Source organism: Festucalex cinctus, chromosome 15 (assembly GCF_051991245.1).
Source record: "Festucalex cinctus isolate MCC-2025b chromosome 15, RoL_Fcin_1.0, whole genome shotgun sequence".
Taxonomy (NCBI): domain Eukaryota; kingdom Metazoa; phylum Chordata; class Actinopteri; order Syngnathiformes; family Syngnathidae; genus Festucalex; species Festucalex cinctus.
Window position 1 is genome coordinate 20,649,769 of NC_135425.1, and position 25,969 is coordinate 20,675,737.

At 38.6% G+C, this 25,969-nt stretch overlaps 2 protein-coding genes and 1 long non-coding RNA gene across 10 annotated transcripts in view; 2 read left to right on the forward strand and 1 right to left on the reverse strand.

The window, feature by feature from the left end:
- Positions 1-6,530, forward strand: part of nedd4l (NEDD4 like E3 ubiquitin protein ligase) — a 41,561-nt gene extending 35,031 nt beyond the window's left edge. For all 7 annotated transcript variants that reach the window (XM_077496887.1, XM_077496886.1, XM_077496891.1 and 4 more), the window contains 12 exons: positions 241-306; positions 1,382-1,611; positions 2,098-2,219; positions 2,296-2,366; positions 2,444-2,539; positions 3,468-3,541; positions 3,623-3,683; positions 3,792-3,851; positions 3,951-4,058; positions 4,459-4,555; positions 5,211-5,283; positions 5,946-6,530. In XM_077496887.1, coding sequence (XP_077353013.1) covers positions 241-306; positions 1,382-1,611; positions 2,098-2,219; positions 2,296-2,366; positions 2,444-2,539; positions 3,468-3,541; positions 3,623-3,683; positions 3,792-3,851; positions 3,951-4,058; positions 4,459-4,555; positions 5,211-5,283; positions 5,946-6,048 — 1,161 coding nt within the window. In that variant the 3' untranslated portion in view covers positions 6,049-6,530. The remainder of the gene's footprint in view (positions 1-240; positions 307-1,381; positions 1,612-2,097; positions 2,220-2,295; positions 2,367-2,443; positions 2,540-3,467; positions 3,542-3,622; positions 3,684-3,791; positions 3,852-3,950; positions 4,059-4,458; positions 4,556-5,210; positions 5,284-5,945) is intronic.
- Positions 6,531-10,307: 3,777 nt separating this feature from the next.
- LOC144002219 (uncharacterized) lies at positions 10,308-11,323 on the forward strand. The gene is made up of 2 exons (XR_013278691.1): positions 10,308-10,547; positions 10,702-11,323. It is a non-coding gene; the product is annotated as an uncharacterized LOC144002219 (long non-coding RNA).
- A 364-nt stretch (positions 11,324-11,687) lies between these two features.
- On the reverse strand, positions 11,688-25,596 carry alpk2 (alpha-kinase 2). Of its 2 annotated transcripts, XM_077497229.1 has the most exons (11): positions 25,535-25,596; positions 22,141-23,460; positions 18,265-19,456; positions 17,902-18,049; positions 17,444-17,574; positions 16,075-16,116; positions 15,705-16,003; positions 15,263-15,351; positions 13,893-14,110; positions 13,752-13,800; positions 11,688-13,643 (listed from the first exon to the last, which is right to left on the reverse strand). In XM_077497229.1, exons 2-11 carry the CDS (start codon positions 23,242-23,244, stop codon positions 13,433-13,435), a joined length of 3,483 nt encoding a protein of 1,160 aa, XP_077353355.1. In that variant the 5' UTR covers positions 23,245-23,460; positions 25,535-25,596; the 3' UTR covers positions 11,688-13,432. The 2 variants fall into 2 exon arrangements, with proteins under 2 accessions (XP_077353355.1, XP_077353356.1); XM_077497230.1 differs by lacking the exon at positions 25,535-25,596 and having other exon boundaries at positions 22,141-23,465.
- Positions 25,597-25,969: the final 373 nt, after the last annotated feature.

Here is a 25,969-nt window from a genome sequence, read left to right on the forward strand (position 1 = left end):
CTCATGTGTTCCATGCGTTGGTAACAACACTGTGTCCTCTGTTAATACTGTCGCCCGCCTCCTGTCAGTCTGTCACTTCAGTCACTTAGCATGCCAACACCTTTGGGTCAATTCTATGCCGCACGATTCTCAAGTTGGCACTTTAAACCATGTTTCCACCAAGCAATTAGCCAATTTTTGCTGATTCCATTGTAAATGTGTGTTTTTTTTTTTAAATTGCTTGTCTTGTCTTCTGTGCAGGCTGTTCCGTATTCCCGAGAGTTCAAGCAAAAGTATGACTACTTTCGGAAGAAGCTAAAGAAACCGGTAAGAAGTGTGCTGGGATATTCAGCATATTTTTACAGTGGAAAACCTACCGAGTTCCCATAATGATGCTTGATTGCAGATATGCTTCCCACTGTCTTTGGAGCTCACTGAATATTAAAGACTATAATTTGTTCTATTCTTCACAATCAATGCTTCAAGTCATTGTTTCATGTTATTTTCTAATCCTGGGGACTTAATCTGTCGCATTAATTAGGTGAGCGGCTTGCACAGCATGTTTAAGGTCACGAACGTGATTCACAAAGTGTTGGAATTGAAAGTTTAGTTTTATATTCAGTGGTGCCTTCCAAGTAATTTAAAGCCTTTTTCTTGTAGAAAACAATGTAAATTGCCACCAATGTTGCAATTTAAATAAATTAGGTTAATACCATATATTAAAATGTGTTTGTTTGACTTTGAAGAAATTATCAAGCGGTTTGGTTAAATATTGCAATGTGTGAAAGCAAAATAACTTCTTTCCCAGCCTCTCGCTGTCACTAAAGGTGTCCCACAAGGATCAGTTCTTAGTCCTATGCTTTTCTCCATTTAAGTGGTTCTCAACCTTTTTTCAATGACGTACCCACTGTGATTTTTTATTTTTTATTTTTGTCTCAGCCAAGTACCCCCTACCCAGCGCAAAGCATTTCTGGTTAGAACAGGAAAAAAAAAAAAAAAAAGAGAGAAAAAAAAAAAAGAGTGCTGTGCCTTCATTGTCTGATTTACTAAACTTTGGAACTGTATTTATGTGGTCTCTCTTGAACTATTTAGAAATATAGATATAAGTGAAAAAACAGAATTAATTATAAATAAAGATTTGTCACGTAACAATGTTCTTCTTTGTGATTATACTAAAGCTCTGGAGGATTTATCTGTATGCAGATGATACACTGGCACATCTACAGACAGTCTTTCAAAAGCTTCAGTAAAATCCAGCTGGCTTTCTTTATTCTGCATCTTAAATTAAATACCTCCAAAATCATAAGAAGGGACTTGCACCTTCAGTAAACTGCAGCCCAAAATGAAAACAAACATTGATTAAAATCATTTTTGACAGACTTTATCATCTGCGTTATTACAGACTGACATCCCCAACCGATTCGAGATGAAGCTCCATCGCAACAACATCTTCGAGGAGTCGTACCGGCGGATCATGTCGCTCAAAAAGCCCGACGTCCTGAAAGCGCGCCTGTGGATCGAGTTTGAGTTGGAGAAAGGCCTGGACTACGGGGGCGTGGCCCGAGAGTGGTTCTTCCTCTTGTCCAAGGAGATGTTCAACCCCTACTACGGTCTCTTCGAGTACTCCGCCACGTAAGTCCAACAAATAGTTCCGCCCGCTTGAAAGAGAACAAAAATGCCACCGCTGTTGAGCTGAGGTGTTTGTTTCCTCTCATTCAAAAATCCATCCTGATGCAAATTGTTTCCCATTCTCAAAACAAGGGAATATAATGGACGGTTCCTGATTGCCTGCTTTTGTTGGCGCCAGCAATTACCGCACATTTTTTTTTTTTGTGATGTAGTGCAAAGGTAGAACAAACAAAAGTAATTTCACGTGATCAAGCCCTTCAACAGACAATTGAGACATTCCCTTTGATTTCTTTAGTCTAAAATTAGGACAGAAGAAACGACATCTGCTTAAGTTGTTCCTTAGCAACCGCAGGTTTCTTTCTGCTCATTTCTGTTTTCACCTTCATGACACAGATTGCCACTCGAATAAGAAATTGCAATTGTCATTTAAAACGTGCAGTTACAGTAACATATAATGGAAGTGGCCCTTTTGATTGTTGTTACGCGCAGAGACAACTACACCCTCCAGATCAACCCCAACTCGGGCCTGTGCAATGAGGACCACCTTTCCTATTTCAAGTTCATCGGACGCGTGGCGGGAATGGCCGTGTTTCACGGGAAGCTGCTCGACGGTGAGCGTCCGGACTTGTGTTGGCAGCCCATCTCAACTTCTGACATTCACACACAGCTCACTTGTGCCCCCTGCAGGCTTCTTCATCCGACCGTTCTACAAGATGATGCTGGGTAAACAGATCTCGCTGAAGGACATGGAGTCTGTGGTGAGCCATTGCAGGACGACTCAGGCCCTCGAGTCCCAGTTGTAAATCGGTTTTAAGTGTCTGCATTTTCTCTTCAGGACAGTGAATACTACAACTCTCTCAAGTGGATCCTGGAGAACGATCCCATGGAGCTGGACCTGCGGTTTTGCATTGACGAAGACAATTTCGGACAGGTAGGCGACATCGCTTTGTTTCATTTGAGGTGGAAGCTACTGTGTTGACACTTTTTATAGTGTGTTTATAGGAGTGATCATAAACTGGTATGCGCATCCGTGGAAGTGCGTCAGATTAAAAGTGTAATGACTTTGTGTTGTTTTTGTTGTTGCAAAATACAAATAATTCCTCTAGAAAATTATAATGAAAAAATTGAGGTTGTCATTTCGAAGGCAGTGTTTGAGATTAAAAGATATGTTTTTAAAGATTTCAGGATCTTGAAAAGGACATGTGAGATTAAGCTACTGTAATGGCAGTGTGTTGTTGTTGTGTGTGTTTTTTTTATAAAATAAAAAGGGCACTTTTTTTTTTTTTTCCAAAGTAATGGCCATAATATTATATTTACAATGTCAGAACTTAAATGTCACATCTCCTTTTTTTTTTTTTTAAGTTTCAACAAGATTTTAAATAAGTTTGGTTTTAATTAGTTTTAGTGTTAGTTTTACTTTTTTGAATAAATGGAGTTAGGGCTGGGCGATATGATCAATTAATTTGATTTATTGCCCAGCCCGAAATGGGGTATTGCGTAATAAAGTAACAAACAACTATTTGACCTTCCTTCTTCATTCTGGATATACAACAATACCAAAATAAATACATTGAAAATTTAACCCCGAAAGCTCATGTATGATAATTGACAAAGCTGAAAATTAAGGATACTTTCAATAAAATTGTACAGTATATATAAATAGTTGTTTAAATGTCAGATCTAGTCTGTTTTTCTTTTTAAGGGTTTCATTTTCTTGTTTTGTTTCTTATTCTTTTTTCCCCCCTTTTTTTCTTATTTTATCTCATGAACAAAAATGTTTTTGTTTTTTTTCCCTTGAATTTTAGTTTATTTAGTTTTCGTTAACTATAATAACCTTGCTGCTCTTTTCCCTCCCCCAGACGTACCAGGTGGACCTCAAGCCCAGCGGCTCGGACATGGTGGTCACCAATGACAACAAGAAGGAATACATCGAGTGAGACTCTTAATGTTTTGATTGTTCACGTGTAAAGACAATGCCGTGTGTCATGTCATGACACACTTTGTCTCCCGACAGTCTGGTCATCCAGTGGAGGTTCGTCAATCGGGTGCAAAAGCAGATGAACGCCTTCCTGGAGGTATTTCTGCACCACCGCCTTGTCGCCACCAAGGGGCAGTGTAACCCCAAACTGCTCCGTCATTGTGACGTTTGTAAAAAATCGCTGAAGTTTCGTTCTTGTTTTCAGGGCTTCACCGAGCTCATCCAAATAGATCTGATCAAGATCTTCGATGAAAACGAACTGGAAGTATGCAGTTTTTACGTTTATCAACTAAAATGAAATAAAATTTATCTTGATCAGCTGAAGTGGACACTCCCAGTTGATTACTTTTCTACGTTTGTGCAGTTGCTCATGTGCGGCCTGGGCGACGTCGACGTCAACGACTGGCGGCAGCACACGGTTTACAAGAACGGCTACTGTCCCAACCACCCGGTCATCCAGTGGTTCTGGAAGGTCAGCCCGTTGCTTGTGTATACGCACGCCACTCGCTTGCTGTTTTGTTTGGCGCCATCACCTTTGAAGATCAAAGTCTGCTTGGAAGGACAGACTTGTTTGCGCTGTTGAATGTCTCAACCTGTCCCCACTTATCTCGTTTGATTTGAGGCTTAAGCACACACAGCAAATACAAAGAGCCAAAACATCACGAAGAATGGAGCCAATCATCTTTTTGCAATATTGTTATTTTGTCTTTGGACATAAGGACACTATTTATAATACATTTGATAAAATAATAGAGATCCATGTTCAACATTTTGAAACACTTGCGAAAAATTAAAGTGGACTGTTTTATTGGATATCCCCTGTGACCTTTTGATTACGCAATATAAATTGTGTGTTATTTGCCTTCTTTTAGGTTGTCCTGTTAATGGATGCGGAAAAGAGGATCCGACTTCTCCAGTTTGTTACGGGAACGTCGCGGGTGCCCATGAATGGCTTTGCTGAGCTTTATGGTACTATTTCCTTCCTTCTTTCCCTTCATTTGCTTCCTTGCTTGTCCTTCCCTCTCCTGTCCTTTTTGCTAGACAGCAACCATAAGCAAAGCTAGAGCTACCAAATTAACTCATTCACTCCCAGCCATTTTCACAGAAGCAATCCCGTTCGCTCCCGGCTGTTTTACACAATTTTGACTGATTTTGCAAGGCCCACAGAATATGTTTAATTGCTATAAAAGCATCAAAAGAAAGATTAAAGTCTCTTCTTTCATCAGGAAAAAAAGGTACGGTATGTTTCTGTTTCCGTTTTGCAGCAATTAGCATTTGAAGAGAAATTGTAAGTAATTTAACTTTTTTCCGAGATGGCCCTGGTTGATCTCCTTTGCTCTGCTGCCACCTGCTGGCCGTTTGTGTAATAACTACCATTTCTGCAATCGTTCTTTGCAGTTGAGAGGCTGCATCAAAGCCTTCTGTATGCTCTAGCGTAAGAAAAGAAGAAAAAAACGTATAAGTACGTCTTTGGGACACTTAAAACCTTAAAAAGAAAACATATTTACACGTTATTGGGAGCAAATAAGTTAATTACATTTATTTTCAAAAAATGTGTGATACTTTAAATGCTAAAATTGCTAGGATAAGAAAATGTTAAGATGACCAAATGCTGTTTTTCCAGGTTCAAACGGTCCTCAACTGTTCACTATTGAACAGTGGGGAACGCCGGATAAGCTGCCCAGGGCCCACACATGGTATGTAACAGTCCCACCTTTTTTTTTAATGATTTTTTTGTATTTTTCAAGTATTATCTTTCAATTGAGATAAAATTAAATGATCTTTGGCTCTTATGGAATAATCAATCCTTTCCCCAGTTTTGATAGATAATTCACGCAAGTTCCTCTCAAGGGAATGGTTGTCAATAGCTTTTTTATTTTAATTAATTATAATGTGATTTATTTATTGATAAATATTTATTTATTTATTTATTTTATTTATTTAAAATATATTTTTTTGTATTACTTATAAAGTAATATTTACTATAAACTCACTTTCATTTTGGCCCAATTAGTGACCTACTGCCATCTACGAAGAAAATAACGCCTTCCTCAAATAAACAACTTCCTTTTTCCATCAACAAACCAAAAACTGCTGAGACCCTTTGAACTTAGTTGCTAACCAAAACAGCAGCACATCTGGATGTGTAGCTTTTGGCCGCATGTTGTAAATGAGTTTGTAGTATTAAAGATAATCAGTGTTTCTCAACCTTTTATTGCGCCAAAGCACGTAACGTTTAATGTATTTTTTATTTTATTTTTTATGCTTATATTAACTTAATCCTACCCCCATCTTCACTTGAGTTAATCAAGTATTTATGTAGCATGCCTCATGAAATGTTTTAACGTTCTTTGACCAGTTTCAACCGCTTGGACCTTCCCACCTACGACTCGTTTGAGGACCTGCGGGAAAAGCTGCTGATGGCGGTGGAAAACGCGCAGGGCTTCGAGGGAGTTGACTAAACGGGGGGGGGGGGCCTCCCGTGAGAAAAGCAGCATCCGAAGCCACCTCCGAGTTATCGGAACTGACAACGGGGAAACACAACAACAACAAAAAGCGTCCAAACCGGCTGTCGTAGCATGCGGTTAGCCAACGCCGGACTGTTAGCCATACGCGACTGTACAGCAAGTCGACATGCTACTACATCTTTCAACGGAGGAGGGCGCCCCCAGCAGGGAAGGGAGAGTATTTAATCCCCTGGCATGAGCATGAAATACCATCCCGCCCGGCACTAAACCCTGTGGAAGCACTACTACTAACGACTAACATTTCAGTACTCGAGCTAGCGCAGCAGCCAAGGCCTTAACACGGCTCCCAACACCGGATTACCTTAGCGATCTAACTAGCCAATCACACTTCAGGAAATCTGCCACGCCCACTCTCCTTTGTTGCCACAGGAGCCTTTTTGTCGATTTAGGAGATTTTTTATATATATATATATACACATATATATATATATATATATATATATATATATATATATATATATATATGTGTATATATATATATATATGTATATATATATATATAATATATAGTTGTTGTTTTTTTTTAAATCATTGGTATGATTCCTTCAGGAAATGACGTCTTTGTACTGTTTACTATTTTGACAATTCTCAATGATCATGCAAAGTGAAGTGGAAAAAAACCCTCCATTTTGTTACGGTGATTAATAGCAAACGTGTTAAAAATAATGAAATGTTTCTTTTTTCCATTGTTATTATCGCTACTCTGAATATCGTCGTCGTGCGCCAAAAAGCAGCATGAAAACGATAAAACGTACGTACGTCGTCATGGCTCGTGATTCGGGGATGTTGGGCTAGTGTCTGTAAGAATGAATAGTCCTGGCTTGTTCATAATGCTGTAAATTGTTCTCTTTTTTTTTTTTTACAGTATCTAAATGTATGTACCACTTTACATTACATTTAACAAGTATTACCGATCAACACTAAAAATGGAGTGTATGGGAGCGCGTGAGAAAGAGACAAGCTGTGATTTAAAACTCTTGAATATTATTAAGCAGCACGTTTCGTATAAAAAAAAAAAAAATCAAATGACTAGAACTTCTCCTTTTTCTAACATCTTGGAACCTAAAGGGCACTTTATACATCACTGAGGTCACCTGTGTCGTCAACTTTTGAATGTGACTCTACTTCTTATGCAGCGCTTAGCCGGTGCAATAGAACCGAGACTAATGTGGCTAAGCTGCTAAGACAAACACATTTTGGAAAAAAATAGATATATATTTAAAAATACTTTGTCCACTTTATGCTATTGCTACCACCATTCTTGTCCTTTATCCCCCCCCCCCCTTTTTTTTTTAAAATGTGCTTTGCTTACTTTTCTAAAAAGGGTGGCTATATATATATATATATATATATATATATATGTATATATATATATATATATATATATATATATATATATATATATATATATATATATATATATAATATGCCACTGCTCTCATCTCTGTGGTTCATTTAACTTCAGTCCAATAAAATAAAAGTGAAACTTCTTTCAACTCCTCTGTTGTCTTTCTCTCACTAGGAATGGCTTCTTCGGAAAAGTGACAATAAACGTAGAAAGTTAATCTTTTTTTTTTTTGTCTCCACTTAAGAGTATTATAATTCAGAGGATCATAGTGCATCAGCAATGTTCATCCAGTTTGTACACAATGATTAACACGTTTTGTAAGACTATTCAGAGGTTTTATTTAACACAAACCACCTTTTCATGAGGCTTATCAATAGTGTTAGCATATTAGCACAGATGGGAAATCCAGGTCCAGAAAGTAAACAACTTGCCATAGTTCGGCTTTAGCTACAGGTGCTTGTACTCAACCAGCAGGTAAACGAGGTCATTAAGAGAAACACCTGCGGCTAAAGCCAACGCTGTTCCGGTTTTTACTTTTCTTGACCTTGTTTTCCCATCTCTGCATATTAAATGTGCTAGCACAAACGCAAATATGGTGACTAAGCACTTAAGCTTTTAAACCATGTTGACATTTACACAAACAGAATAGATGGAATACTATAGCAAATTTTAACGGTAAACTATAGCACATGAGGGAAGCCAAAAAATACTTTCGATTTTACTTAATGACATCAATATTCCACACGATGGCGCCAGAGTTATACTTTTGCTTTGGCCTCAAAAAGCCATTCGGCGAGATTTTCAGCAAAGAAGATACAGTCCATATTTGCCAATGCCAAACCCTGAATGAGCTGTAAGTTGTTGTTTTTTATGTAGCACTTTCACAATAGCCGCAGCAGTACTGAATTATTGTTATTCTATTAGAACTATAGGCTTGTTGTAGTAATAGTAGTTTCTCTCATGAGCTAATAAAATACATTTATAGTATATTTATAATTGGGTAATAATTGTTACATACAGCATATTTTGTTATACACACTTGAAAATAAAGCAAGCCAACATATTACATTTGTATATTGCAAGTGGGAAACAAAGTGCATTTCTGGTGATTTAGTAACTTGGAGAATGTACTTTTGAAGCGTTGGTTAATGGGCTGCACGTGTTACGGTGAAGAGACGTCCGTTCATTCACACACGCAATCTCCCAAGTTATCAGCTCCAAGGCCGAGCAAATAAAAGCCAGCCTGCCAGCGCGGGGACATTTTATCAAAGCCCAGCTAGACTCAAAAGGCTTACAAACAAGCCAACCAGCAGCCAAAAAAAACAAAAAAAAAACTGCCATTAGAGGTGCACATGCACAATTAAATTAGGTCGAACTATGGTTCCTTAAAAGTCTGCTATTGTTAATGAGGACTTTTCTTAGAGGTACACACGCCATTGGTAAGTATTAGGCTTTGTGAATAAAAGTAACAGGTGAGTTTACTAGAACGAACCTTTTTAGCTAACTCCTATAACCTTCACCAAAATGACCATTAACCTTTCAAATGGAGATACAAGTCACACTGACTGCAGACTCAGTTATTTTCTTCGTCTGTGCTGTCGATGCGTTTGTGAGCAAAGACTTCTTTGTAGAATCTACGGACCTGATCACTAATTTCACTGATGAGTTTCATGATGTCATCTCTTTTGGGGATGTTTCATGCCATTAACCATGGCAATACAGTATCAAAACTATAGTAGCAGCAAGTTACATATTATGGGTTAGTTATACTTCCGGCTGGGTTAAAAATAAACCACTTTGGGTTATTTTTGACCAACCTGTTTTCGGGTTAACAGGGTTAAACACAGGAGGGTCCAAAATAACCCAATATGGGATCAAATATAATTTTGGTGTATCAATTTAACCCATACACCAAAATGTTAGGTCAAATGAATATCTTTTGAGGATTATTCATTTAACACAAACATTTGCCAAGTGAATAATCCCCCAAAAAACACAACGACCCAGTCTTTGACAGAATTTGGGGACATTTTCCAAGTTTGGTGGGGTTGTTTTGTGGGTGATTCAACCCAACAGCCCATTCTTTAGGGTTGTTTTGTACAAAACATCCCAATTTGCGGGCTTTGTACAGAGTAATTTGTACAATTTTTTGTGCATTATTCATTTAACACAAAAAAAAAAGTTATCCAATGAATAACTCACAAACCTTGGGGACATTTTCACGCTAATTGGGTTACTTATTTAACCCAAAAAGTTGGGTCAAATGAATAACTGACAACCCAACCCAAAATACAACCCAACAGTCCAGTCTTTTGGCTTCTTTTTGTTCTAAAAATTCGGGAGGCTTGATCAAAGCAACCCAATTTTGGGGGGTTATGCATTTTGACCCCGATTTTTTTGGTTAAATGAATCCAACCCAAAAAGTTTGGTCAGTCCCCTCCTCCTGTGATGGATAAAAACGTCTTGCTGCTTAATTCATATTCCGCAAACGCAATATTAATCAGTGTGGCGTTTAGAATAATGGGAGTGCATAGAACGTAGTATAAAGAAAAAAATTCGACTTGACTTCCTTGTTAAGATTTTATTTTTATTTTTTTCCCCAGTTGAGTTCATCTCACATTAATGGACAATGTTTTGAAATGAAACATATAGGCTAGTGTTTGAAGCTAGTGTGTAGACTTTTTTTTTTTTTTTTTTTTTTAAATTATTGTTTTTAAAAAATATATAACCACTGGTTCATTTAATTTTAAAAAGGGCATATTGGGCACATTGACCTGCAGTGTAAAAGACCCTGTTGCCTCAGCGAGCCCCCCTTTTTTTTTTTTTTTTTTGGTCCCACCTCAGTTCACCCTCTCAGCACTGGTCAGGGTCGATCAATACTTCCCCTTTAGCTTATCACTAATGTGCAACCAGCTGTTTGTCTACATAAAGACTTGGACTGGGCACGGACCTCCCTCGGCTCCCCACCTGCCCCGTCAACTTCTGGACTTTTACCGTTTTGGAAAGATTCCGCAAGGTATATGAAGAGGTCGGGACGCGGCTGGGACGGGAGACAGGGAACGACCGCCGTCCGCTCCAAATGCAGGTGAGCTGATTTTCATAAATTGGCTGATTTTGATTCGGAGGAAAATGTGTGGGAATTCCGCAGATGTTATCGCTTGAGCCTGGTGAATACATTCCAACAAAATGGTGACTTTTGTGGATAATCCTGTTTATATGCTGTGTCTTGTTTTTCACAGTTGCCTGACAGCAGGTTTTTATGGCGGATCCAAGAATTCCCGACCCATCCGTCCACCAAGCAGTATCCGTCCTCGGGAGCTGTGGAGTGTGACAATGGTGTTTGTGTCCTGCCAATCAAACGCCATCATCACACTAAATAGCTACAGGGTGGAAAAAAAACACTCAGAATCTCCACTGATTTTTTTTTCTTTTGTATTTCACATTTGGGGTAAAATTTCATAAAAGCTCAACATAAAAGAAATTTGCTTTGCTTTACTTTCTCTCTCTTGCTGTGTGCTGTTTTTTTTTCTTTCCATTTTTTAAAATAGGCTCATTTAACCTAAAACATTTAAGAAACAAAAATTGTTATATAAAACATCATTATCATGATAAAGGGTGAAAAAAAAAATAATCTGGATTTTTCTCCCTTTGAGGTAAATTTTCCGTTGCTGATGGATATGAATTCAACGTGCAACCTATTAGGACCGCCCATTTACCAGATTTTCGTGCACGAGTCAGTTTAAAAATGTAACGCTCACGATTATGTTGGTTCATTAATAACTCTCATGTTGTATTGTGGGTAAATTTGACGTGTTTAAAGTTTAATATGCTATAAAAATACATTTTTAAAATGTATAAAAAGGACGTTCTTTGTGCTTCTTTTTATTGTATACATTTTTCCATTAAATGTTATAAGAAAACATTAAAGGGGGAAGTCAAGTAAAAAAAAGTGATGTTTACAACATCGTCTATGTGCCCCCTATAGTCTGAAAACAGCATTTTGATTCATATTACATTTGTGAAATATGAGTCAAGAAGCAAAATCCACCTGTTTTTATCCACTTCCTGTTGACAGAAAATGACCTCATAGTGCGCTATGGTAATGACCAATCACGGTTCACCTGTTTACTGTGCTTGGTCAGCTTTATTGTATCATTTATTTGTATTGTCTTTGTTTCTATACACTCACGAGACAGTTCAGTTGTATTTAACTTTTAGTTTTAATATATTTGCATCTCATCTCTGTTTGCTAATTTGCATTTAGGTTCCAACTGTGCATAAAGTCACGGTCGTAAAACAATATTTCATATACAGTAGTATTGGTAATATTGGTAGTAGTAGGACCAGGCACTTCCTAACTAAACATATAACAAAAATGATATTTTAAATATAGACAAAATACAAGCATGTGTCTGAAATATGTGCTGTTAATACATTTCATTTTCAAAATATATTTCTCAAAGTATAAAAGTCCACTATCCTAACCCACCAACAAAGGGTTTGAAGCAATCATCAAAATAACCACATACTGTATTTTTTTTTCAAGTGCAAAGGACTCACTTGCATAAAAATGACCATTCAAGGACAGCACATAACTGTTGAACAATTGAACCAACATTACGTGCAAAAACTCATGTATTTTTTTTTTTTTTTCCACAAAAATCAACTCACTCAAATTTTAATATTATTGAGGTACTACGTTTGTCTTGCTTATCATTCCAAAGTTTAAAAAATATTAAGCTACTGACGACATTGGCTAGGATGACTCAGTGTGTGCCATCTAGTGGTGATTGATAAAAACTACACTTAACCCCCGCAAAAGCCCAATTCTGCCGGTAACCACGGATTTGCGTAGTCGCACATTTCTTTTTCTTTTTCAAAGTTTTCACATTTTGGATTTTTCTTGGTTCTCCCGGATTTTTTTCCCCCTTTGTTTGCAGCCGTTCATTGTGGAAATTGTACATAGAACGTTCATCAGCATTATTGAGGAAATGCTTCAGCATTCCCACATATGTTATTGTGATTTTTATTCTCCGCACTTTTTTTTTTTTTTTTTTGCCGTGTAACAACTCCCACATAATACTTCCGATTTACATTGTACACATTTCAACTAGCTTAAAAAAAAAAAATATCACACCTCCTGGAGTATATATATCATCTAATTCCACATTACTTACAGTATTTGCACAATTTAACATTTAATATCAACTTTTCCCCATTCATTTTCAATGGGACAGACACTGTCTTTTTTTTAAACTTTTTTAAGTATTACTTTCCACGCCCACTGCCATACATATAACTTATCATTACCAGGTGTCTGAGACTAAAGCGCATTGTCCAGTAATCCGGAGGTTATAATTTCGTAATGTATCTCTCAATTTAGTTCATAAGCATTCCTCAGACATTCAAATGTTAGCATCAGCTATTAGCATTCAGCTTTTAGCATTCCCACGCAATTTCTCCAGAAATTGCACTTAGTCTAGTTGAAGAATATTTTTAGGTTTGTAAATTAAAAAAAAACAAAAAACTTGAACTAGCTGTTTTCTTTGTCCAATTACTCCCAAATTTGAACCATGCATAGTAGACAGATGTAAGAAGGTTGCGTTTTTGTCACTGATGGCAAAGCTTAATGACTCAACACAAAACATGAAACCCACAAGTCAATTTCACAAAGCTCAGTGACACCGTAAGTTCATAATACATTCCAAAAACAATAACTAAAAGGCAAAAAATTGATTAACATTCAACAAATAAAAGGATTTACACTGAATCCATCAATAAAAGTATTGCACTTTGTTTCATAGTCCACAGTGTTTCCTCCAATAAGTTAATTATCCAGTTCATTAATTTAATGAAATACACATTTGGAAACATCACCAAAGTCAAAAAAGAAAAGAAAGAAAGTCAATGTAAGACATGACAGTTCAACAGCCCAAATCCCACCCAAGCCCAAGCGCTTCCTTCCCGGTGTTAGCACTTGGCCTTCAGAGTGGGCCCAAACGTTTTCTTTTTGGGTCCTGTTGAAGGCTGCGCTTTGCTTTTGGGGGCGCAGGGAACCTTTTTGGCCGCTTTGGGCTGGAGGGAGGCGAGGCCCAGGATCTCGCAGTACGCGTTGCACTGGTGCAGCGCTTTGAACTGGTCGATGAAAGAGGTGGCGCAGTTGCCTTTGAAGCCCTTGTAGCTGCAAAAACAAGTTGGGAAATAGTCCGAAAATATCCCTCAGAATTCAAAATACAAGTTTTTTGTTTTTGTTTTTTTGTTGTTTTGTTTTTTTAAGGATAACACTCACCCTTTCTTACAGGTGGCTATTCCCACATCGGTGAGCTTCATTCCGACTCCTGCAGAACATGATCATGGTTTCTACAATTGTTTTTGTTTTGTTCTACAGAAAAACAATCAAGTTGATTAGCGTGACATCCTTTTTGCCCACCTTGCATGTCAGTAACCAGCAGGTTGCCGTCGGTCCGTTGGTACACCCAATGCTGGAAGGCGCAACACTTGCGCCCCGCTTCCGAGTCCCGCCTCAGCAGGTTGATCTCCTTGCCGTCCTTCACCGAATACTTGACGAAGTCGCCGATCAGCTCCTCCTCCAGCGTGGCGTACGGGATGTCGCTGGACGGCCGGTGAACCAGGTAGATGGGGATGATCCTGTGTGCGAGGATGAGAAGGCAGAAATGGACGAGGCGCTTGCGTGGTGTGACTCACGACCACTAGGTGGTGCCCAAGAGCAACAATTCACAACTATATAACACAAGCAGTATTTTAAGAATTACATAGCAACATTCAGAACAACTTAATGTTTAGATTGGAAGTTTCTTTTGAATTATTTATTTATTTATTTTTTTTAAATATCGCTACTAATTTATAATGCATTAATTTCATTTTTTACTATAGCTTTTGCGCATTGTCCATAATCATAGGGCATGATCATATATATGTATATATATATATATATATATATATATATATATATATATATATATATATATATATATATATATATATATATATATATATATATGTATGTATATGTATATATATATATGTATATGTATATGTATATATGTATATATATATATATGTATATATATATATATATGTATATATATATATATATGTATATATATATATATATATATGTATATATATATATATATATATATATATATGTATATATATATATATATATATATATATATATATATATATATATATATATATATATATATATGTATATATATATGTATATATATATATAGTAGGGGTGTCTGGTGATTAACATTTTTAATCGGAATTAATCGCATGACTTCAATAATTAGCTCACAATCAATCACAAATTTTATATCTGTTCAAAATACAATAACATTTTTCAGTCATTGATACAGTAATTTCATAATTTATAAAATTGATTTAAAATTTAAAAGATGTACTATAAAAAACGAGTGTGATATTTATTTGTTTTGAGGTCATTTTTCTGCCACTAGATGGCATAATTGCATTTGTAAGATGTTGGTGACAGCTCAGTGCATTTTTCTTTTCATAATAAGAGCTATCTAATCTTTAACATGAAGTGACTTGTGAAATTCTGCACATTTTTAAAATGGTAAAATACATCTTGATCCCAGACTCCACAAATATATGCATTATTATGAAATTTATTACTCCTAAATTTTGACATGGATATGTCTGCTGCGTTGCGACTGGAATTCTGGAAGGGGTGGTCATTAATCGGGTGTGAGAAAAAAAAATAAGTTGAATTAACGTACTAATTTATAAAAAAATATATGTGTAGTCACTCACTCCGGGACTTCACCGAAGGCGTCGACGGACTTGGCGGCGGCGGTGTATTCCTTGATGTACTCCCGGGCCGTGTTCTGAACGTGACACTCCTGCAAGACACATTAGCACACGCTAATAATAGCAAGATTGTGAAGCCAAGGATCATATCATGGTTTACACTTTAATGTGCCATGTGAGATGATTGAGATATTGTAAGTGCACTGACTACAGTGAAACCTATTTGTAACATTAAGTGGCTGCTGAAAATGTACAGTATGTATCACACGTTTTTTTTCTTGACCAATCAGCGAAGGCAAAAGCTAAGTTTTACATACTGTCCATTATTTTTGCTGGAAAGTGATCACATGATTTTAAACATTGTAAATATAATTATTATATTTTATGCCTTATAAACCTTTTGGAATTTTGAATTACAAAACAGCATATCATTATGTGCTCTTACTTCCACAGCCAAGGAGTAGTTCCTTTGAACCAGTTCGTCATTGTTCTTGGTTCCGTAGCTGATGGCGTTGTGCACCTTCAGCACGCACGAGGGTCCCGCCAGCATGTGGCGCAGCCCACCCCTGCGCAGCAGGGTGCGAAAGGCCCGCCGGTGCATGCCCTCGCCGAAGTGGGCCTTCTCAGTGACGATGCTGACGGGCTGATTGTCGCTGAAGTACTGCTCGGACAGAAAGTCCTCTTTGAAGAGCAATTGGGAACAGTGGACGTCCTCTGCCTCGGAGCCCGCCTCGACGGGGACGGCTGGAGAAGACGGAAAGAAAGGTAAGAAAGGAGTGGAGGCCATTTTCAAAGCACGGATGTTAAAAACTCACATGTGACGTTTGTAGACGGCGGGATGACAATCTCACGGAGCACTGTGAAGAAGTGAGAGTTAATAGACAGCTGAAGTTGAACTAAAGTAAATATTTGCTTCATTGGGCAGTGTTTCAAATGAAGCTAGGCACATTTTCTACTTTGCAAAAATCGGCCAGTTGGTGGCGCTAATGTACCATTAAGCTGGTTTGCCAGCTGTCAATAAACTTCGGCAGAAGAATAGGAAGATTTTTTTTATTTTATTTTTTTTTATTGTTATTCGTTATTGAGGAAGATGCGCGTGGGAGATTTCCGTGCTCTTAAGCACCGCCTACTGGCGGTCGAGAGGGACGAAATAGAAAAATACAACACTTTGTTCCTTTCATTTTTTTTTTTTAGCAGTGTCTGAAAAAGTTTAGCATTGAACTCATTCACTCCCAGGACATTTTTGCGGTTTTACTGGATTTTGACTGATTTTGCAAGGCCCATAGCATATTGTGTCCTATTGTTTTGAAAACATGAAACCTACCAAAAGAAAGATTAAAGTCTCTTCTTTCATCAGGAAAGAAAGTGTATTTCTAGCTGTTTCCATTTTGCATCAGTTAGCATTAGAATTTGGCTAAGTTTCATCATTATTCACACATCTGTTTAAAATAGTGAGGAAAAGAGCTTTTTGGTCTCTTATACTCTGCTGCCATCTGCTGGCCGTTTTTGTAATAACTACCATTGCTTCAAGCATTCTCTTCAGTTCAGAGGTTGCATCAAAGGCAAAACGTATAATTACATCTTTGTGAGCATGGTAATATTTAAAATAGAACGTATTTATACGTTTTTGGGAGTAAATGAGTTAAGAAGTTGGAAGATGAAAAGTTGGAGTTATTGCGGATTAACTGTATCACAGATTTTCATTTGTGACATTTGCAACCCGTTTTCTAGTTCAGGTAAACCATTTTAAGATTACAAAGAAAAACCTCATCAGCAGCTCGGTATTTGTTCTACATTTCGCACGCTAAAAGTTACATTTATTAAGTGTACCAACTTAAGTGTTAAGAAGGTTGGGTACCATGTTGTTTTGGGATGTTTCTACTGGCTTAACACAGGTGTAAATCCGCAGGTAACTGTTACTCATCGATATTTATGCTGTTACGGGACTGACATGACTTCTTCTGTTGTATTATGGTAGCTGGTGGATAAACAGGTCGAATGTACCTTCTGCCATCTAGTGGACAAGCATTTAATTGTCGCTGACATCGATAAATGAACAAAGATACATTATTTGTTGTAAATAAATAAATAAATACATTGAGGACCAATTAAGTGACAATGGAATATTTTGGTATTCCAGTGGTTGTGATTGGAATCACTGCCATCGGGTATTGAGAGTCTTACCTTCATAAGTGAGCAGGTATTCCAGCGTGATGGAGCCCTGTGAGCTGATGAGACAACAGCACTGGTACTTGCCCAGATCCTTGTGGGAGGCGTTGGGGATGGTCAAGGATGCACGACTCTCGTCCCCTGCACTTCAGAGACAAATATGGCTTCACAAGGACAGAACTACAGGAACATGACCAAAGGTATGATAGCATACCTTTTATTTGACTTTTTTTTGTTTTGCCCAATGGTCCTAAACTTCCCTCTTATTAACATGAGCTGTTTTCAAACATCATAATATATATTTTTTTCATTGAATTTGATATTTCCTCGTTATACGAAACATTAATAGAACCACAACTGAACATCCATTTTCTATTTTTCTGCTGTCTTTTTAGGCCTCAAACAGAAAAGATTCACCATCCACGCGCACCAGAATTTGAATGCAAACATTTGAGGTAATCAAGTGGGATTACCTTCGCTTGACCTCCACCAGGACAGAACCCTCTCGCCTCCAGGTGATGGTGTGCTCGCCCGAGACGGAAGAGAACTGACACCACAGACTCAGACTTTGAGGGTCTCCACTCACAGACGCCACCTGGATGGGTTGCGCCACCTTCGGCTCTGTAAGTCATGACCCAGAAAAAAAATCCAGTACCCAAATTCCATGTCGATATTTAGTATTATTGCTAATTTAAATGCTACAAAAGTTGTAATTATTAAAATTCCATAGTTTTTGTATTCCTCATTTAGTGCAGGGGCATATGTGTCAAATGTTATATAATTATGCAAACATTTAGCATCATTTTTTGGTGTAAATAGACATTTATGAGTCTTACCTTCTTTGGGTTGACTTGTTTTATGTTTGACCGCCTCGCTGAGTGCTTTCTTATTAGGCGCTCTGACATCCGTCTTCTGCGCATCTGCCGCCTTCGCCTGAGTGGAAACGCTCGGCTTTGATTCCAAAAGCTTTCCAAACTTATCCCTGGACAGGCGACGCTTTTTAAAGCTATCGTCGTGAGTTGTGTCTTGGGTGTTTTTGTGTTCTGCGTTATGCCGGATGCGTTCTCCATGTGAGGTTTTCGAAACTTCTGGGTGCTTTTTGTTGGCAGCATCTGACGGTCCTGCCTCCTTGCGGGCTTTGCCGTGTTTGGCGCTGTTCATCTTGGCCTCGAACATTTCGATCCGTCCTTTAGCACTCTTCGCTTTTGCGACATTCTCCGTCTCGGTCGGAGGCTCGGCTGCAGTTTTCGCCCCGGTCGCGACCTGGTGGTGTTTCTTCTTCTTCTTGCCGTGCGTCTTGGCGATCTCGATTACCATCGTTTTCTCTTCAACAAAGTGACTGCTCGAACGTTCCGTGGTTTCATTTTGTCTGCTGGTTGTGAGGTGAGCCGAGTTCTCCTGTTTCTTGGGAGCGAGAGTGCTGGGATGGTGGACGGCGGATTTGTCCTTCTTGCAACGGTGTTTGCCCTCATTCTTGTGGGGCATCTTTCCCGACGCCCCGTGATTTGGTTTTGGCTTAACTGCAGCTGTTTGGTGGTTTAGTTTCGCCGCCTTGGAGACATGCGTCTCAAAAATGGTGTGGTTTTTCTCAGGGATGACGGTGCAGTTGTAAAGTTCTTGACAGAGTTCGTGAACCTCCTCGTCGGCCGCCACCTCATCGCTGAGCGGCCAAAGAGTCCAGGTTCGTGCGTCACTGAAAGTCCTCGGTGGAGCTCCCTCTGAGCCGCTCCTGCAATACTCCCGGGCAGAGCTGATCTCAAGAGGAGCTACGGGCACAATAAAGGTGGCACACGCCCCCTGCGGATGCACTTGGCTTGCTACAACGGGGTACGTAATTGTGTCAGGTGCCATGTGTCCGCCACCATTGAGCATTGGCACACGGGGGTTCATTGTATCATCCTCGGAAGCTCCGAGTCCTTTACAGTCGTCGGTTGAACTGGCACTCGGCTCTGCGACCTGATTGGGCGGAGGGTCAGCCTGGGAGACGCTGTGATCCTCTGTCACCTTAAACAACCCATCTCCTGACAGCTGGGGAATAACAAAACAAGTGGTATAATTAATTGAGGACAATATTGTGACCTTGTAACATAATGTTAACCTATACATTAGCCTTAGCATTCATGAAATCACTATTGAACATGTATTTATTATTTTCTGTTTCAATTACATACTACATTGATACTTCACCATTACTGAAATTTTGCTTAGTGAATTTCCCTTGTATGTATCTGTCTATCTATGATTCATCCATTTATCCATCCGTCCACTTACGCAGCCCGTTTAGGCAGAAAATGTTTAGCCCAAAACTACTAGCGCCAACTCATTCCATGTCTGTTTTAAGTGGGTATGATTGTTAGTGCACATTTTTGGATCTCCAACAAATCTGGCGTCGGTCGCGGTGCCAAGAATGATTTGCGAAACGCTACATTGTGCCACAGCGGCAGGGAATCCAGACTGACAAAAAAGCAAGAGTAGTAACAGAAAAAGAAATACAAGCTAATCATTTTTAAAGAAAGAGTAGTAATAGAAGAAAAAATACAAGAAGCTAGGCTAACTTTTAGCGCATCTGGTAATTACATGGAGGTTGCAAACTTTTCTTTCTCTTTGTCATTTTTAAAGAAAGAGTAGTAGTAGAAGAAACACAAGAAGCGAGGCTAACGTTTAGCATATCTGGTAGGTACGTTAATGTCGCAACCTTCTCCATGTCATTTTTCAAAAAATAGTACTACAAAGAAGTAGTAGAAGTAATATAAGAATCTAGGCTAACTTTTAGCACATCTAGTGACTACGTTGAGGTTGTAAACTCTTGTCATTTTATTGTGCAGAATGTGTTGTGAGACGTGCTATAGAGCTTCTGGTTGTTTCCTTATTGGCTACTTTTAGTTAGCTAGAACAAATTAGGTGTTGGCTACACTCATAAAATATTTAACAAGTTTAACATTTACGATTGTCAGCCCCTGACCATTTTAGGAGAACATCGGTAAAAGGGGGGTGGGGGGTCCCAACATATCTCACGCCCCAGGATAATCACTCAGGATATGCGAGGGAGAGAAAATGCTGAAATTTGGCAGGATTGGCACTAGTGTCTCATTTTAATTTTAGACTCCTGTGCAACTGTTTTTCCAATGAGGTTCTATACAACCTTTGACAGTACCAAACCCAATTGAGACTGACGATCTAAGGACAGTTTCGACACATTTCTCAAAGCTCATGAAAGATGATCACGTACCTTCCTGTCGATCCCCAAATCCGACCCATACGAAACAAAATGTGTTTATATCCAAGCCCGTAGGCCATGTGTGCGGCAAGTGACTCTAGTCAGTGGATCTCAATCAGAGCTGACCAACAACCAATGTGGAACCCGTTGGTGGTCGTTGCCTTTTCAATGGGGGGGATGTGACGGTATGGGAGAGGGGAATCATGTTACAATCAGCAGCTGTGCTCACCCATTAACCTCACCTCCTTCTGTGCCCTCACACACCGAGATGTATGTTATCATGGTTGTCCTCGGCTATTATTAGGCTGTTCTCTTTTTCTCCCCTCATTTTCCTTCACCTGTCACTCTTGGTAGCACGAGCCAAAAGGACACATCCTGCAGAACTCGGGCACGGGACTTTGGCAAGGGAGGGTGACAATATTTGTGTTGTCACTTTACATTGTGTTCACCTCTGTGACCGCGGTGGGATACGGTCGACGGGATGGGAACGTCTGGAACCTTTTTCCAGAGGGTATGACCGCTGGTTCAAGCTCACCATGTTTGCCATTCCGCACTTTGTGTTCATCTGTGTATCTATTTTTGTTTGTTTTAGTGTGTCCGTGCCGCCATTATTATTATGACAGTTTCCATTCATTACCCGTTTTTACATGCATCATTATGATTATGGCGTAAACCTGCACAATCCCATAAAATAATACAAAAATTGTGCCTTTGGAAAATTGGTAATGGTCAATTCTGATTGTTTGCAGTGGTCTGTAACTAAAATAGAGCTATTTTTTAATGTATTTTTTAAAATTTGTACAGCTTTGCTTTTTTATTATTATTATTTTTTTAGATTTTTTTATTTTATTTTATTTTATTTTATTTTTTTACAAATAGTCCAACTTCAAACCTTTCATTCCTTACTTAGCATTAGCATGAATGGATCAGCTAAAACATTTGGGTAAACAACCCAAATTGGGTCAAAAAGAGACCAACTCAACTTTTTGGGTTATTCAAATTAATTGGGTCAAATCAATAACCCACAATATAACACAAAAATTGGGATGTTTGTGGGTTATTAATTTAATTTTATCCAATTTTTTGGGTTAAATAATTCAAAAGGTTGTCTGGGTTCATTTTTCACCCAATTTAATTGGGTTATTCAATTTACCCAAAAAGTTGGGTCAAATGAATGACCCACAAAATTAGCAAAAGGGAAAAAAAAGAAAGAAAAGGTTGCTTTATAGATTATTTTTTAGATTATTTTTAATTTAAGAATTTGTTTAATAACTCAAAATCCGGGTCGGTCCATTTTTGACCAAATTCAGTCAGGTTTTTCAATTAATCTGAAAAGTTGGGTCACCCACAAACAATCAATTATTGCTAATGGTAATTGATCATGTATTCTTACCTCCTTGAAAATGATCTAGGGTGTGTCGCATTCAATATTGGCGCAGTCTACCTGATTTCTTGGCAGGTGATTGTATTCAAAATCCACCTTAAATCGTCTTACCTGTTCATTTGTCAGCTCAGCAGGTCGTTCTGTCACATCTGCATCCTCTACTATCTTCAGTACAATCTTGTCTTCTTTCAAGTCCCCTGTCCCTGAAAACTGGACAAATTCAGGAAGGTCAACATCTTCTATAGGAGTCCATTCAGGGATGAGGCTGTCTAAGTCGCAGCCAGATGAAACCAGGGATTGGTTCTCATGTACAAAGTTATCTACAACGATTTCCTCTGGTTCAGTTTGGGTGTTAGCTGTTGAATCGTAAAGAGATCGGACATTGTCTTCCATCTGTGGTTGGAAACTGAAGCATTCCTGTTCACACTGGATGGACTCCTCTTGGATGGTTTGTCCCACTGGCTGATCTTGGATACCCATCTCTCTTTCCGTCTCGTTATAGGGTTTAACGTCCGCTAAAGCTTCAGTCAGTGCGTCTATCTCGGCTCCGATCTCTGAGAAGGCGGTTGTGAGCTCCTGCCTCGGTGTCCCAAACACGTTCCAATCTGAGAGTGCGCTGGCCCAGCTCTCCACTGAGGACCACCTCTCAACTGGCGGCCCCCGACCCCTGGTGTCATCGATTGCCCAGCCAATCCCGTCGCTGACGTAACCGGACACCCACATCTCTTCCAAAGATAAATCGCTGGAAGCGGAAGAAGGCAAAACATGCGTCTTATCCAGATACTGGCAAGCATCCGCCCACAGCTCCACTGGACTGACGCTCCTCGGCCCTCGCTGGGTGATTAGGGTGACCTCAGCAGGTGGCTTGAGCCCTGACTCACTCTCCAACGTCACCCAATTGTTATTTGTGGCAGCACTGCGTGTCACGTTCTGGGAAGAATCACAACACGTAACGGGAGAGACGTCATGGTTGTTATCCAGTCTATCCCGTGGGGCAGTTGAACTTAGGATGAAGTCCTGAGTCTCGTTTTCAAAGATGTACAAGTCCGTGGCCGAGTCAGTCTCCGAGCTATCTGACAAGGACCTCAGATAGGTGGTCTGATGGTGCTCGGAGCTGATCCCACAGACCCTGGAACCCTCCAGAATGGGCGAATCTACCCTGAACGGGTGTCTTGTCTCTGGTATGTGGACGGGTTGAGTGTAAATCTCAGACATGTGTGAGGTAAGGGCGTCAGACAGGTGTGGCAGCAGGGGTAGCAGTGGTTCCGACCGGTCCAAGAAACCTCCCAAAAGACAAAAAATAGCCGGAATCCTGACTGATCTGAGACTCGGAGAGAACAGACTGACTTTGTTTGTCGGTGGTGATCAGCGTCAGATCCATTGATGCAACTTGTTTTTACACTTCCACCGCGCCACGCCACCTTCCAGTTCCTGCACAGAAATGCCCGACAATATGAGAAAAGAAACAACTTTTACGCATAAAATGATGACTTTGAAAATTTTGAGTCTTGACTGAAACTAGCAAGTTTTTGGAATTTGGGAGTAAGGAGACCAACGTAAGCTGAATTGTGCATGAGGCAGTTGAGCTAACCAGTTTAAGATTGAGAATTTCAAATGGATTGACATTATTTTAAGAATTTTACATATTATAATTCCTCAAAAAGATGATGGACCGTATTGCTACATAACAAACATTTAATTTCCAAACAGTTGTGCATACAGTATTGTGAAATTCAACTGCGCTTTTGCTAGCATACATGTGCGTGTACTTTAGCTGTAGGTGGCGGTATGAGGTGTTGAGAGTGGCTGTGTTGATTTACACGAGTGCTCGAAGGACTTGCTGGTGGCTTAGAGGCCGGAAAAATACCAGGACATCTTCACCCATGGCCTGCATTTGTCACATACTCCGTGAAGGGCACCTCGCTTAAGACATGCTACACGACAACAACAACGCAACTAGCATGCAACAAGCCTAGTAAAGGGACACACTGTTTAATAACACCTCCTCGCAATGTGTAATATTTGGAAATGGGCCATATGCACTACAGACTTTTTACGTCTTTATGCAGTACTTAAAAAGAAGCCAAGATAGCCTGAGAACATTTCCTTACATCTCACCTCAAACACAATTTACCAGTGGGTCAATCCAAATATTGATAATATTGATAGCAATATTGTTATTCATCGATGAAAATATTTCATTTTTAGTTCCTCTCCAGTACCTTTGTTTAGTTATTTACTTGTTGCATGTTTCTAATACCGGTAGGTCTTTATTTTCCCTTGTATTATTAATTACTATAATACTGTTTTTCATGATATGTTTAGTATTATGGTCTACGTTCTACTTGAAACATTATATGAACTTTGTTATGGAGTGATCTTTTTTTCAAAATAATAATTAAAAACAATCTAGATTAATAAATGAAGTAAAGAGTATATTTAATGTTTTTGTTTTACTATAGCTCAAAAAATAATTTTAATAGTTTTTTTCTAAAGTGATAAATGTGTACATTTGGGTAAGTTAAGAAAAAAGTATTATTTTTTTTTCCTTTTGTGGTTACAAAAATATCGTGGGGGGGGGTGATTTTAAAAAAAAATATTTATTACAAATCTATAAAGTGAAATAAAAATGAGACATCTTATTTAGAGTGTTCTTTTGGACTTTTACAATTTCTGAAAAAACTTTTGAGTTTGTTTTGTTTGCACTTGCAAAAAAACTAAATAAATTCAATGATGGGAGGAATTGTATATAATTTGTTTTATTGTAGTTTTTGAAAAGAAAATTATTCTATATTTTTAAAGGTTTTTTTTATGCTAAGAAATAAAATCCAGAAGAAGTGCAATTAAGGGAGACTTTCTATTTGTTTGGGGGAAAATCTTTTTTTTTAATTTTTATTTTTTTTAATATAATTTTGTAAACATGTTTATTGAACGGGGAAACAAACTAAAAATAAGTGCAAAGAAAGGGACATTTCATAATTAAAAAAAAAAAAAGTTTTGTTTCTGATTTTTTTTTTCACTTTGAAAAACAGAAAATAAGTTCATTGATAGGAATTTTTTTCCCTTATTTTTTTGTGGAAGTTTCTGAATTTAATTCAATAGATGACAATTAATGACTAAAAATTTATTGTTGTTCTATTATATTACAGTAGTTATATTACAGTTAATAATCCAGAGGAGACCTCAACAAAACGCTATAACGCCATGAAAATGTACTCAGATTGAGCTATTTGTTGATTTAATTATTTCTAGAAATATTGATATTAGTGTATCTAAATCTTGCAGTATTGCACAAACACGACAATCCACACAAGTAAGTATCCATGCAGAGATGACATTTAAGCAGCGGCCGAATATGATGGAGAGTCCATCAATCAATCATAAAAGCCTGTGCAACAATTTAAATCATCTGCCAGCTAAAATACCCAGTAGGCCATTTTGGAAACAACAAGCCTGTGGAGTGGATTCAAGCCTAATAAAAACCAATAGGCCACAATGTACGTACCTCTCCCATAGACGTGCTTGACGATTTAAAGCTGTGATGCACCACTGGAGAGTGAACTGTCCTTCAAATGTTTGGGGGGGGGGGCTATTTTTAGGTGCCCCCCACCTCCGTCACGACTCTTCGCTAGCGCAAAGTTATCTGATAGCGCGGACATGTGCCGTTCCTCAACATTTAAGAGGCTTATCTATATTTACAGTGACGGCCTATTTGCTGGCGCCAATAAAAGTGCTTTTGACGTACTGTTTTGATTCCTTAGCCAGCAGTAAAATGAATAAATAAATGAGCAAGAGCAATAAATAAATAAAAAGAGACAACCGATTTCTGCTGAACCTCCAGTTTCAGCTCCAATTTGCTGCTGAGTTGGACGCACCGCCGATTTGTGCACAGCCATGCACTCACACATTGGGGCGGCATGGCTCAGTGGTAGAGTGGTCG